At 41.0% G+C, this 15041-nt stretch overlaps 1 protein-coding gene across 2 annotated transcripts; it reads left to right on the top strand.

Annotated features, from left to right (window-relative positions):
• The first annotated feature begins 395 nt into the window (after positions 1-395).
• On the top strand, positions 396-14816 carry tmem110l (transmembrane protein 110, like). Of its 2 annotated transcripts, XR_013936475.1 has the most exons (9): positions 396-876; positions 3240-3288; positions 3981-4076; positions 4149-4270; positions 9082-9194; positions 10439-10522; positions 10613-10744; positions 12426-12910; positions 14718-14816. XR_013936475.1 is itself a non-coding variant. In XM_080491751.1 (8 exons), the coding sequence occupies exons 1-8, from the start codon at positions 687-689 to the stop codon at positions 12552-12554; spliced, it is 915 nt and encodes a 304-aa protein (XP_080347877.1). In that variant the 5' UTR covers positions 396-686; the 3' UTR covers positions 12555-14816. The 2 variants fall into 2 exon arrangements, 1 of the variants encoding a protein (XP_080347877.1); XM_080491751.1 differs by having other exon boundaries at positions 12426-14816.
• The last annotated feature ends 225 nt before the right edge of the window (positions 14817-15041 follow it).

Below are 15041 nucleotides of genomic sequence, written 5' to 3'. Positions count from 1 at the left end.
CATGTAACAGACATGTAAACACCATGACAATAATCCAGCCTGTTGAATCTAAATGCTTGAACAAGTTTCTCTATTTTTTTGTCAGAAATCCTTTATTTCTTGAGATATTTTTCAGAAGGTAGTAAGCTGATTTTGTTGTCTAGATGTGGCTGTTGAATTTCAGGTTTGAGTCCATAATTACACCCAGATTTCTGGCTTGTTTCGTTGATGAACAGAATAGAGATTATGTGTTCATGTCAATGTGATAGCTCAGTTGGAGGAAGCGACATTACAGATGATGTAACATCTGGAGAAAACCTGGAGAAAAAAATAAAACAGGTTATGTGACAGGTTGCAGAAGGTTAATCCTGTCGGTTTCCTGCCAAAGTCTTGTGGTTTTATTCTGACATGACGTTAATCCGGAAGTGCACTTCCTGTCGTGCAGCGTTATAATCCGCGTCTTGTTTTTTTTTTTTTTTTTCTTGACATAAACATGGAGGTGAGTCAGATAATCGAGCCTCTTCTTTACTTTTGCATTATGGGATGCGGCAGCAGCCTCTGAAGGAAGAAAAACTGCACCTCGGATCGACCCGAGGACTTTAATCTGTTGGATCTTCTTAGTTGAAGAAACGCTAATCCCGACGAGCAGGAGGACGTGCTGCTTTTGTCTCGAACCAACAGTCTTGTTTGTTATTGTCTTCGCCACTATGGACATGTACGGGTACAGCGGGGTGTTCCTGGTGCGGAGGTTTCTGTATAATCCCAACTTCGAGGACATCAACATGACGGACATTAACAAGGCGAACCCGCACGGCTGCGATAACGGAGCTCTCACCGACCGCTTCGGCGTGTTGATCCAGGGACTCCTGGGGATCGTCGCCTTCAGCACGCTCATGTGTGAGTACTTGTGCACCTCTACACCTTTACAAAACACACCGCCTTACTTGGATTATAATCCACAAAACTCGTAGATTATTACCAACGAGTATCTCGTCCACGTGGCGTTTTGTTGACGTTTGTTTTCGTAGAGCGACGTGCTCTTAGCACCTAACCCCATTGAGAAAACACGCAAATTTGCGTTTTTGCAAGAATACCTGCTCCTTAAAACATTATTTAAACATCGAACGACTAATAACGATTCCACTTTGAGTTCGGCTTATTTCAAGTCGTCTCAAAATAACACGTCTTTCAGTATGGACGTTTGTTTTTGCTTCGCTGCATTGGCTTGCCACTAATAGAAAAACACGCACATTTAACGATATCTTGCGTCTTCATGATATAAAAAGTACAAACACATGTGTTCAAGTATTACCCGACTAATAAAGATTATTTTCACGTTTCGGCCCACGTCAAGTATCATAAAGATTGCTGATTCTTTAAATAAATTTGAAGTATATTGTTGATTGTAATTGTAAGTAACGCCTTCCAGGTTCGCAGTCCTGACTGTTCTCTGCCTTATTCAACCGCTTCCTAGAGGTGTTTGTTTGATTAAACACGGCTTAATAGTCATAAACACACACTCCGAATTTTCTAAAATCATCGAAATAACCGCAATTGATAAGAAATATTGTGCAGGATATATGTTTTTGCCTTCAGACAAGCCAGAAATGTAAATTGCTAAATTATCAAAGGGAGTGTTGACTTGATTTTTCTTTTTCTTTTTTTTCTTTTTTGCAAGGATTTTTAAGAATCAAAATCTCCAGAAAAGCAATGTTTTTGTTAAACTAAACACAGTCAGCTAAAGTTTAAAAGAAATGTCGTAAACTCATAACAAGGTAGACGTTTTTTCTTTTTGTCATTTTAATTCATTTTAACCGTAGATTGGAGTGATTTTTCATCAGCTAATATATATGTGGTAAAGTAACAAAATGACTGTTTATTTCCATAAAAATTAAAGACATTAAAAGTTAAATACTTTGTAATGTAATTGGTATTGATGTCTTGGACTGTGATGGCAACCAAAGTTGTGTTTTTAAGGTGATTTTACTGTTTATGTCCACCAGTTGGACAAGACACTCCTTGTGTGTTGAGTATTTACTCAGACTAAACAATGGCTATTGACTTCCTTGAAACTTGTGATACTGCGGCAGCTGACTGGGAGAATGCTGAGCATCTTGCCCAGTTGGCACCGCAGGCAGGTTGGATATTTTTGTGTGACTGAGCCCTGACCTTGAAATATATTTTATTATCATTTTAAAATGCATTCAATTTTATTTTTCTTTCAAGACTTAATTCTAATGTGTTTTTCGTTGTTTTGTGAAAATTTGAAGCATTAACGTCAACTTTTGATTAGTTCAGTGGCCTCATACATCCAGCCAAACTCAACTAAACCTTACCAGAAAACATATTGCGTGAGAACTTTTGAATAATGTAGACGGGGCGTCAGAAAACAGGATTTCTGCAGCCTTTAGCTTTCATGCGTTTTTAAAATTCTCCCTCAGTGTGGGATTGATTTCCACTTTGAGAAGTCATCCTCTGGACCGGGTCGCACTCGCTGGTGTGTCAGTTTTAGCCCGCAGGCCTTATGTGCGACGGCGCTGATTTAGAGCGTGTAAATGACCTTAATATGTCGGTTTTACCTTCATCTGCTCCACCGAATTATGCCGACAATGTTAAAGAGGAAGAAGCGTTCATGTGGACCAGATCTCGTACACCCGACCGAATAAGCATTTTTAAAAAGAGCAATGCGTTCGCTGAGCAGCTTATTAGTGGAGGGATCGATATCTCCCCTCCTAATGTTTTAAAAGCTCTTCTGTTATTATGTCGTTGCATTATTCCTGCAGCCGAGCATTCGGGGCAGCGAGCCAGCTCTCATCCCTGCACTCATCCGTCTTCCTCAAAGCTATTTTTGGGGAATTTCCTTCCACTTGCTGCCCGTTGTTGCTGCACTGGAATGAGCCAGATAAGAGCTGGAATTCAGCTTCTGGTAACTTCACGCACTTTTTGAGACTTTTCCCTCATTTGGGAAAAGCTTATTTAACGCGATTTTTCAGACCAAAAACAACTTATGAATCAAGTCCTTTGGTAGAAAATGTAGCTGCAGGAAGCCCCTGGGTTCTGTTCCCACATGCCGAGTCACGTTGTCTGAGCCTGCGAGCTGATGAGATAAAGAAACAGAGGAACAATTCATCCCAGACGTGAAGCGACGCATTTCATGTCCTCCTGGACCCTGCAAACACACCAGGCCAGATTAAGATGTGAAAGGGCAAAGAAACTGTGTCGGTGGTATTTTAATCGATGGACTTCATGTTTGCTTGCAGTGAAAAGGTTTCGAGAGCCTGCAGGGATCAGACGACCGTGGAGGATCTGGTGAGAAGTTTCTCTTTTCTCCTCCTCTTCACCCAAATCATCACACTTTACATCCTGGGAAAGGAAATGTTCACATTTCGTCAAGTTTATTTGTCAATAAACACAATAGATTGAAGAAGACATGACTTGATGAGGATGAACAAAGGACATTCTAGAGGAAGATGACTGAATGAAGTGATGGAAGGATGCAGGATAGAAATAAATGGATGAAGAAACGGAATTTAAAAGAGGGAGCAGGGATGGTATGAATGGATGAATTTAGGGAGTTGTACGAAAGTAATAAAGGATGTAAATGTCTGGATTTAATAGGGATATAGGAGGACGATGAAAGGATCCATAAGGATAGAACCAGAGGTGTGGGATGAATGGATGAATAAAAGGAGGGGGATATGAGATGAAGATGACATTAGGGATGGTCAGTGAGCGATAAGGGATGAAGCAGGGAAGTCTTGTGGTGGGTTCAAAATATGAATTAATTAATTAATTAAAAAAGGATGATACAGGATTGTTGAGAATGAAAGCATGAGATGAGATGGAAAAAATGATTAGGGATGAGGAGGAACGAATCAAAGAGGATAAAGGATGAATATGAATGGATGATGTGAGAGAATGAATAAGAAAAGGATGTAAAGAAAGATGAACACTCACTCGTTCACCCTGAAACCTGACTCCAGTCTTTTGAACTCTCCCAGGTTCTTCGACACGTCCAAACAGGCCATCGGCGCCCTCTTCATCCACTTTGCCAACGTCTTCCTCTCCACGCTCACCAAAGAAGACCCCTGCTCACTGTGAGTTGCCCCCCACAGACGCACGACACGGCCCCAAGCGGCGCCGCCGTTTAACCGCGGCTCGTCTTGCAGGTACCTGATGAACTTCCTGCTGGACGCCACGCTGGGGATGCTGGTCATCTGGCTCGCCGTCAAGCTGGTGTCCCGCCTGGTGGAGTACAAGGAGTGGACGCTGCTCATGTTTGGAGAATACGGTGAGCAGCAAATCATCCACGTCGAGACAGAACTAGTCTTTCTCTATCATATGCTGTTGGTTTGTCTTCCTGAAAGCAGAAACTCTTAAAGCCTGCTAATTTCATCTTGCAGTACTAATTTATGCCACAAGGTGGCATGTTGAGTCAAAGTTGGTGTCTGAGGGCCCGTTTATACATTTGCATTCACTGTTTTCGTTTTGTACATTGTTTACTGAACAGAGCCACTTTTCATTGTAAGTACTTAAAAAATATATAAAAAAAATAAAAAAATCATTATTTTAACAACAGTGTTGCCACAGTTACTGTGAGAAAGTAATCTCATTACTGATTACTAGTCACTCCTTAGTTACTTTACTGATTACTTGTTTTTAAAAGTAACTAAGTTAGATTACAAGTTACTTTTTAAAGTTACTTTCAGCAGCTGCAGACAACACCCCCCCATCGTCTCAACATGAAAATGAAAAAGACTCTGCTGATCCCGGCCTCCTGCACCATGTTTATACATATTTTAACCTTTGACCTTCGTTCTTTGTTGTATTTATCTGACTCACGCTTTTATTATCAGATTTTTACAATTACTGATATTTATTTACCCCGTGATGTTGGCTCTTACAGCATTATTTATCTATTTACTTATTTGTACTGCCTGCTCTAAGCTAACATTTAATTGCACCCCAGGGACAAATTAAGTCATTGATTGATTGATTGATTGATTGATTGATTGATTGATTGATTGATTGATTGATTGATTGATTGATTGATTGATTGATTGATTGAAAAAAAAGGAGGGGGGATTTCTGCCAATATATCTTTTTACTCAGGAAAATTACTAAAATAGTGTAATATCTGCAGTTGTGTTATTGATGCAATGATGAGGTTTATTGATAATGTTTGTTAGTTCCGATTCTTTTGAGTCACCTGAACGCACCGTTAGAGCGAGTTGACATGTGATTGGCTGAGAGTGGAGGAGGGGGCGGGGTCAGGTGAGCTTGCCCAGCACAGTGTGGAAACTGCCTGTGTGTGTCGGTTTGGAGGAGAACAAAGCAGCGACCTGGTTCTGTTTAATAATAAAGCGGCTTTACAGAGAAGAAACTCGTCCTGCTGGACGCTGCAATAGTAACGCACAGTGACTTGGAGAAGTAACTTTAATCTAATTGCTGATTTAGAAATAGTAACGCGTTAGGTTACACGTTAATGAAAAAGTGGTCATATGAAAGTTTCAGTGATCACTGTTAAAGTAAATAAGGGGGATTTGTGTATTTCGAGGTTTGTGCCAGCAGAGGGCGCTGCAGCTTTAACATCCAGCTCCTGCAGCTGCAGCTGAAGATTTCTCCCAGAAGAGCTCCACCTCACTTTGTCAACCTTTACTGCTCCTCTGAGTGAAACTATCACCAAACATTGACTCTCTTGTATTTTATGGTCAAACCTGCAGAGATTAGTTCGAACTTATTGTGTTACAGGAATGAAAATGTGTTTAAGGGGTTAAAAAGTGTGTCAAATACACCCGGGAACACCATAGCGTTTGTTTATTTTTCTCAGTTTCACATATAACATAAAATAAACAGGAGTTTTTTTTTTTTTTTTTTAAATCGCTGGATTTATCATGCAACAGAGAATAGTTTTACATTTTTGTTTGTCATGAAAATGTTTTAGAAATACAATTTTACCCTTGATTAAAAAATGAAATATTGCAAAATATAATTTTACCTTTTTTTCCTCAAGACGTTACGCAGGCATTATTGTATCGAAAAAGTGATTTTTTGACCTGGTAGTTTAGGGGTTAGAATCTTTCCTGGGACATTTGAAGAAGTGTAAATCCACAATTCTTAAAAGAGAACATACAGACGGTCTAGCTTCGATGAAGGGTCCGTAGAGAAACATCGCTGATAACTTCAATTTGGTGGAAAAGTAAAATTTTCCCAAATATTTTTCCAACTTCTGTCATATTCTTGACTGATTTGACGTGAAATGAAATAATCCAAATATTTTTGCTTGGTTCTTTATAATCTTGGCTTCAATTTTTTTTATTTCATATCATTATTATTCATATTATTATTACAATTTCAGTGTGAAACCTTCATTAGTGATGTCTGTATTGTGTCTGTGGAGAAATGAGAGAGAAGAACAGTGACTGACAGGAAGAATTAGCCTGTAATAAGACCTTGAAGTGATGATAAGTAGTTTGTTTGTTTCTTTGTTTTCTCTCTTCCCCCCTTTCTCTCCGTCTGCCTGTTAATCTTCCTTCCTCCTTCCTGTCGTAATGACAGACCGCTGGTCTTTTGTGTCTGCCCTGTCGAGACACCTGAAGACTAAAACCGGGGATGTGTGCGGGGGGGGGGACATGAGGCCAACTCAGACTGGCAGCCAAAACATTTTGAAATGCCAACAACTGCGAAATGTCCTCTTCTTTTAGTGCAAACAAGCTCGATTCAGGAAAGCAGTGCTATTGCAACTGTTGATCTTTACACTGTGTGATCGATGACGCTGCCATTAGAGATGATAAACTAGAATTGGCCTCAAAGGCTTGCTGTCAGGGTGAATTTGTAAAAGTACCCATAATGCAACAGCTATAGGAGAAGCTCTCTTTTGACATTTCACTGTATTTTGCATCAGAGGGTTTCATAAAAATTGGCCTTATGGTTTAAATTATAGTAATTGTCTGCAGTAATTGTTTTTTTGTTGTTTTTTTTTTGACAAAATTATAGACATTTTCATCACGTATTCTCTGCGCCACAACAAATAAAAGTTTAAATTCCAATGTCATTATGGCACTACTTTACCACTCCAGATGAAACTGGGCCATTTGTGGCCCCTGAACTAAAATGTGTTATTATTATATTCATTATATTCAAAGTTTATTGCCCTAAATCCAGCTTTTCCTTGATTTTCATCCATTTGAATATTGAATCATAGGAGCTGCGTTCAAATCTGCCGTGTCTCTGTGAGCTGGACTGGCTCCGCCCACTCTTGCCCATCTTGGGAAGAGGAGGAAGTTCTTCCTCTCGTGGTGCCATGTGCCAGAGCAGGGGGGAGTATTCCAGAAGGGAGGTTGAACAATCTCTGAGTCGACTGCCTCTGTGTTCCAGAACAGCTGATCTGATTTACTTCTCTCAGTATGTGAACCCTGATTAAAGCGCGTGCACAACCACAATAAAAAGATCATCAATGGAGCCGCGATACCACGAGTCGCTATGGCAACAGACCGAAAACCAAGTTATTTTGCCTTAAAAGTCCGGAGGAGCGAGACGACTGCTGCCAGAGTCGACGCATAAGTTTGAACACATTCCTCCATTGAATTAACATTTAACTCAAGATCGCAGCATCTAGGTAGAAATAATAAATAGGTTTTACTCGCTAGCAGCTAAAAATTAAATATAAAAACTAGTGCTGTCAAAATTAATGCGTTAGTTGTGGCGATTAATATGAAACGTTTAACTCATGAGAAAACATTAACGCAATTAAAGCAGATTTGTTTACTTCTGCGTTGTTTTTTTCTTTTTCTTTACTTTCTAACCTTTTATCACGTGAGCAGCGGATGCAGCCGCACTGAGCCACCGCGTCATCTAAATATACTAAATGAACTTGTACATGTGTTGAGTCTATATTAATTCCATGATTTTCCATAAATAAATATTGACTAATAAAGGAGAGGCTTATAGTCTGGAAATTCTGGTAGTTCATCTGACCTGAAGTATCTAAAAAAAACAAAAAAAAACATTCACTTATTAGTTTATATCATACAAGTGTAGAAATGATTAAAAACATGTGACTTTTCTATTTTCTTCTATTTGACTGCATATGAAGAGAAAAAGCTTTTTTTGAAGATGTAATATTTGTGTTTAATATGATATTTACAATTCATATCCAAGGCTCTTGGTATTACAGTGGTGTAGTAACTCAACTCAACACTGCCACCTAGTGTATAACAGAGGCATTACTTAGATTTCAACGCCTCTTTCAGGCGAGAAGATGGGTTTTCAGATATTTCTACTTGAAGTTTCATGGTATACATCCCACTAACTCTGGGCTATTGTATATATTTAATGTCCTGACATAGCCTATCACTGCAATTTGTTTTGTAGGTAAATGTTTACTCAAATTATTTTTGAAATGATAGGTTGGTTCTGTTTTTATGTCTGTGATCGACTCAGCTACTTTGTTGGATGTGACTGTACTTTCTATTATCAATGTTTTATTTCTCAATACCTTCTCATATAACTGGAGCATCTGAACCATAATCCTAGAATCAATATTCATTACAAGCGTCATTCTTCAGTAGGAAAACTGATTAATCATAATTAATTGGACAATTGTGCAATCAGCTAATATTTTTTACTCGATTGACAGCACTAAAAACGGTAGAATCTTTGGGTTTCCTCTACAAAACCTGCCAGCGAGCAAAACCCGCTTTCTGGAATACCCCCCACAGCTGCCTAATGTAGGAGGGTCAAAGGGAGGAGCCTACCTTGATTGGGATTGGCTAAACCCCTGATGACACTATGTAGGGTTTGATTTCTGATTCGCTCGTTGGAGCAACACACTTTTTAAAAAGTGAAACAAGCCAGAGAGAGAGAGAGGACAGACCGTCTTCACTTCTGGGGCGTCATTCCAGGTATGGGGATGATTATTACTGTTGGAAAACCATTAGAAAGTGAGTGTTGCATAATATGACCCCTTTTAAAGTTCCTGTGGTCAAAATGTAAATTTATACAGTTTCCGCTGTGTTGTTAGAAGTCCAACTCCGTCCTCTAAGAGATTTGAACCTAACTCTTTGTTTCCTCCTCTTTGTTTCCGTGTCTGGGTTCCTGCAGGCGACCCCCCGCAGGCGGCGGCGTGGCTCGGTCAGTGTGGCGTCTACCTGCTCATCATGGTGCTGGAGAAAGGCGTCATCAGCCTGGTGCTGCTCGTCCCCGGATGGTCCAAAGTAAGATCAGTGTTGTTATTTTTGACAGCGTTTTGTTTTTGGAATGACACCACAAACACCTGTGAGAACAAACCAACAACTCCCACTAGTGGCCCTGCATGAAAACTGCAGTATTCAGCATTTACATGTACCATAGAAAACAGGAATTTAAAAAAGGAAGTAAGAGCAGCTCGATTCTCAGACATTTTCCTGGAAGCTTCGTGCCGGGGGTTCTTCGTGACTCAGCCTGAGTTTAAGGTCAAAGTTCAACAACCCGTCAGCTGTCGGAGTCAAACCAGCAAACCACCACTGAACAACTATAGACGCACTTTAATGCCACATTATATTTATGACTAAATAAACCAGAAAAAAAGCCTCAGGAGAGCGACTTTCCCGTATAATTTAAAAGCTTCATGCACCATTTCCTCTGTTGTTTGAGATTCCTCTGGAATGACGACTGTACTGAGAATAAACAAGAGGAGGAAGAAAGGATTTGAGTGGAAACATGGAAACGACGCTTCTACATGAGGAACGTTAGGGAGGCCTTTTTGTTTGCGTGACATTCGGCTGCGTGTTTTCATGTTGAGTTTAACCTCTGAACAGATCAAGGCTTTGTTTACTCCTATTTATTTCCCAGTGGAAGTTTTGGCTTTGTGAAAGTCTCAGTGTTCTTCAGAGACTTTGTTTAGTTAAGAGTCTTTATCTCCTCCAGTTATAAACACAACTTGTTGTATTAAGAGCCAAATATCTAAATTTATTTTTTCAGCTCATTTTTATTTAAAGTGAAAATAAACAGTATTCTACATATGAAAAAAAACTTTCAACCTTCTGTTGAAATACTTGGACAATGCGAAGACATAGTCGGGTATTTTCCGTAGTGGGCGGGACCTCCTGCAGCATGGCGTGTTCTGATTGGCCGAATATGTTGGCGCGCAGCGTGCGTTCAAACATGACTTGTTGCAGTTCAATCAGTCTTTTGCGATCAATAAATTGCACTTGTTGGTATCAAAACAACGATAAATTTCAAATTTTCATACGCAACCGCACAAAAGATTGGAGGTTTACTTATCTGATTATTTATCATAAACTTAACTGTCTTTACAAAATAAAAATGCTGCAAACATCCTGATGTCTTTTCCAAAGAAAAATCAAGAATAGAATGAAACGAGACTCTCTTGATTGATACTTTAAATATTACACACGTTATAAAAAGTAGTCTAATCCTCCCATATCAGTGAGTTCAACCAGTTTTCTTCTCTCTTCAGCTGCAGGAGGTGCTGCTCAGCTACATCGCCAACCCTCAGCTGGAGCTGGTGCTCGTCATGCTCATCGTGCCCTTCATCGTCAACGTGAGTTCCTCTTGCACGGCCAGATGGAGGGAAGAAAAAAAAAAAGATCAATCTGTTCCTAACAGGAATCTTGTCTGGCTCCTCTTGCAGTCCATCATGTTCTGGGTGGTGGACAGCCTGATGATGAGGAAGTACAAGACGATGAAGAGCCTGGACGACTCCTGCGACGGCTCGGCAGAGAAAGCCGACGGTCCGCCCTGGACGGGCGGCGAGGAGACACGGGTGAGACTCGGCGGGACACAACCAGCCACACTTAGCAACTTTAAAGTTTGAATTTAGAGGTCGTTCTGGTGTTATTGTACCGGCCCGCCCCACTCCAGATGGGATTATGTTGTTTTTATAGGAAATCATGAGACTTTGTCCTCGACTTCAGGAGACAAACCATCTGCTCTCGAAGGGACTCATCGGCTTATCAAGGGATTACTCTTGATCTCATTTAAAAAAAAAAAAACTATGAGGGGGGAAAAAAAAAATCCTTTTTCCCACCAAACATCAAGAGCAGTAACCCAGAAGGACGAAAAGACGAGAATGACACTTTACTGTCTTCGCTCTGCGAGGAAGAAAAGACTTTAATGTGCATGAAAGTGGCTGCTGAAGGCCGATGTTCCAGTCAGAGAGTGTCACCTGTTGTTTTGGGTGGATGAGTCACACGCGCACACGCACACACACACACACACACACACACACACACACACACACACACACACGCACACACGCACACACACACACACACACACACACACACACACACACACGCACACGCACGCTTCTATCTTTCTGCACTTAATAACAAACCCAGATGACTATAGACCAAGAAACAGTGGACCATTCTCATTTGAAGGATTTGAGGATTGAAAATATGACTGAAATGTGAGAATCGGAGAAACAATTCAAACTAGAACTGAACTTAGAGTTAAAATTAGAGTCAGAGTTGTTAAAAGAGTTACAGTGAATGACTTTCTTCAATTTGTTATCGACAATATTGAACTTAAATCACTAAAAGAGAGTTTCATTATGTAGAGCTGTTTTATAGCGCTGCTGCTGTGGGCAGTGTTATCACACCAGACTCCAGATCATGAGACTGGTGTCAAATTACAGCTGACAAGATGATGAAGCTAGAGCTGAATTATACTCGGCTTGAACGATGAAGCTGGTGTCAAATTACAGACAGATAAGCAGCTCAGAAGATGAGGCTGGAGTGTAATTGAGCAACAGTAGCAGGTGGAAAATGATGAGGCTCGTGTCAAATTACAGGAGCAGCTCAAGCTTCCTATAGGAGTTCGCAGTTGATTTCCAATCAAATTAGCCGCTGCCAGGAGATGCTGGTGTTAAATTACACGCACAGCAGTGGTGGGAACTGCATTGAGGCCTGGGTCATATTGGAGGCAAAGCAGCCAGCAAGGTGACGAGGCTGGAGTCCAATTACACGCACAGTGGTAACCTGGAAGATAGTGAGGCTGGTGTTGAATTACAGGTGCAGCAGTGATTTAAACTTTTATCTTTTTAGTCATCAAGGGAAGTGTTTAGTTTTCACTTCACATCTGAGAGAAGGTATGAACGTGGAGAGAGAACATTTTTCCAGGATTTGACCTGTTGAAGTGTAAAATGTCCCAGTGAAGCTGCACACAAACTCTATTTTCAACATGCGAGTAACTGAGATTACATCAGATTATTTTGTGGCCACTCACATTTGTAGAAAACCAGATGTTTGCCGCCGTGTGTAGAATCCAGGTTGTGTCTTCACCCTGAGATCCCCCAGGTCTTTGAGCCCCACAGCTGCTTTTCCACGTGACGCAACACCTGGAGCCTGATCGGGCCGTAAACGTCAAGCGGTTTTGTGAATGTGATGTGAAATCCTGCTGCCGGAGGAGAAAACGCTGTATTTACTGTGTTCCCCCGACAGGTGCTGCTGACGGTGGAGAGCGACACGGAGGAGGCGTCTGAGGGCGACGAGGACGCCGCGGACGCCGGGCCCGTCCCCGCCGTGCAGTACTCGGGCGGACCGCTGAGGCCCAGCTGGGTGACGGTGTGAAACCCAGGTGACTCTGACTCGTCCGTCCTCGCGGACATTTTCTGGCCGCGACTTGAGGCTCAGTTGACGTGAGTGTGAACACTTCCTGCCTCCGGCGGCCTTCTTCTCCTCTCGTACGCTCCAAACGGCACATGTTCAAGCTATCCTGCCACCTCGCTGCCTCATTCCGCTGCGCGGCGACATCACAGAGGCGTTTAAGGAGGACGGCGCCCGCGGGGAGAACTCCACGGGCGGTAATGACACAGAGCCAAAGCAATCCCAGATAAATCTGTCGTCTCTCCACGTCGGGGGACTTTCTGGGTGTCTAAAGAGACTCATTTATGGTGTATCGTATTCCAAAGAGGAGCAAAAAGAAGGTAAAGTACACGGTATAAACGCATATATTAAAGTGCTCTTTAATGTTCTGGCTTCAAACGCACCTCTCCCGTCGGGGCGTCTTTACTTCTGCTCGTTCGCCCTCCGGCTGCCGGCGTTCAGTCGCTCTCTTCATTTTAACCACACACGTTGTTCATGCCGGGAATCGTTCGAACGACGTACCGTACAAATGACATTTTCTTTAATATGTTTGTGTTGATAATGAGGATTATTTGAGTGAAATATTAGATAGAAAGATTACGACCAAAAGGTCCAAATTCTGCAGACGACAAAAGTGATTCGACACATTATTGGAACTTTAACTTGAAATCATTTAACTCTGGATAATGTTGGAAAAAATCCTAGTTTTACAAGCTTGAGACTAATAAATGGCGTGTTTAAACCGGCAGTGTAATAGTGTTCTCATAATATCACAATTTGGCACAATATAAATATGAAAAAACCCATTTTTGTTATAATTTAGAGAATTTTACAGACAGTTTTTAAATTAGGTCAGAAAACTACACAAATTAGGAAAACAAAATCTATTTCCAAGAAATGCAACTTGATATTTATGTATTAATCAATTATTGGCTCAGTTACATTTTCAAAGATGAATTTTTTTTTAATGGTACTTGAAGTCATGCAATGGCTCAGATATGTTACAGTAACGGCTTTATTAGATTAAAAAAGACCCAAATTGTTATTTACCATCAAAACTTTCATCATGTAGAAACTTGGCACGACGCCAGAGTCAACATGAGATCTGCAGCTACAGCTTGACAGTTTCAGGGATTTTGGAAGCAGGAAATCGTTCCTTCAGTGTTTGTCGTCACTGTGATCTTCGAGAAAATCAGCAACGGGTCGGCAGACTTCCCTCCAGGCCATCTGGCTCCCGAAGAATAAAAAAAGATTGGATCGACTGCTTTTCAGTCACAGTTGGGAGGGAAAATTATGATAATGTCGAGAAAAGGGCAGTTTTCCAGTGAAATAGTTATAAATCATGAAATCCACAACAATTTGAGAAAAGTTTGAAATTCAACTTTTGTGTTTGCCTCATTAAAGTCGTCTGATCCTGTAAAAAGTCAAAAATTACTTGAAAAAGTCCCATTCTAGCTCTTTGACCAATTTCTTGAACATTCCTGAGCTGAAGGTAAAGTGGAGATATTGTTCTTGTTTCATGATTGATGTACTTGTAATTTGACAGCAGCCTCTTGGCCTCTTGACGCATCGAAACCGAGTCTGAAGCAGGATTATTCCTCATAAATTCAGGGAACGTCGGTATTTAGTGAACATTTAATGAAATTAAATAAATAATAAGTTGCATAACATGATGAAAAGCATAATGTTGTTCAACTCGTAGCAACATGAAGCATCAATCAAAAGCCCTATCTTCACTCACCACTAAATGTCTTTTTCAGCCATTCCTAATCCCAGATATTTACTTCTCAATAGTATTTAATCTGTAATCTCAGAATATTTGATCTCACATCTGTTCTTTTTGAACCCGAGGCCGTAAAACTGTACTTTACTAACTCAAACCCACTCGGTGGGATTATGGCCGAGCGCAACTTCTCTGAAGGTTACTGCACATTTCTTTTATTTATTCCGTCGGTTTTCTCTTTCTATACGTGACTTTATGTGTCGTGGTCAAGGATTATATGAGAGGAGTTTAGTGAGGGTTTGTATTTATGATCACACATTTCCATTTATCTGTTTACAGTCATGATTTCAAAGGTCCAAACTGTTTATTGTTTTCCAGTAATGTTTTATATCATCATGTATCTTGTGTAATTTCTTTTTTTATAGATCTGTATGAATGGAATCTGGGCGGTGTGTAAACTGCCCCCGGTGCTACTTCCAGAATGTATCTGGTAAATCTGCTCTGAATAAAGATGATTGACACACAAATCTGCAGGTTGGTGTTTGAATTCCTGCGGCGGGGGGGTGGGGGGTGGGGGGTGGGGGGGGGGGGGGGGGGGGGACACACACCTGTGTGGGTGTGGCCTGAAGCCCTGTGACCTCCACCTGATGACAGGGGAGTGTGTGTGTGTGTGTGTGTGTGTGAGCAGGCCTGGTTTAATGCATGTTGACACAAACGCACACAATTAGAGGAAGTTTGTCTCTGTTTGA

The sequence above is a fragment of the Lipophrys pholis genome, assembly GCF_963383615.2.
Source record: "Lipophrys pholis genome assembly, chromosome: 22".
Lineage (NCBI taxonomy): Eukaryota > Metazoa > Chordata > Actinopteri > Blenniiformes > Blenniidae > Lipophrys > Lipophrys pholis.
This window is presented reverse-complemented; position numbering and strand designations above follow the sequence as displayed.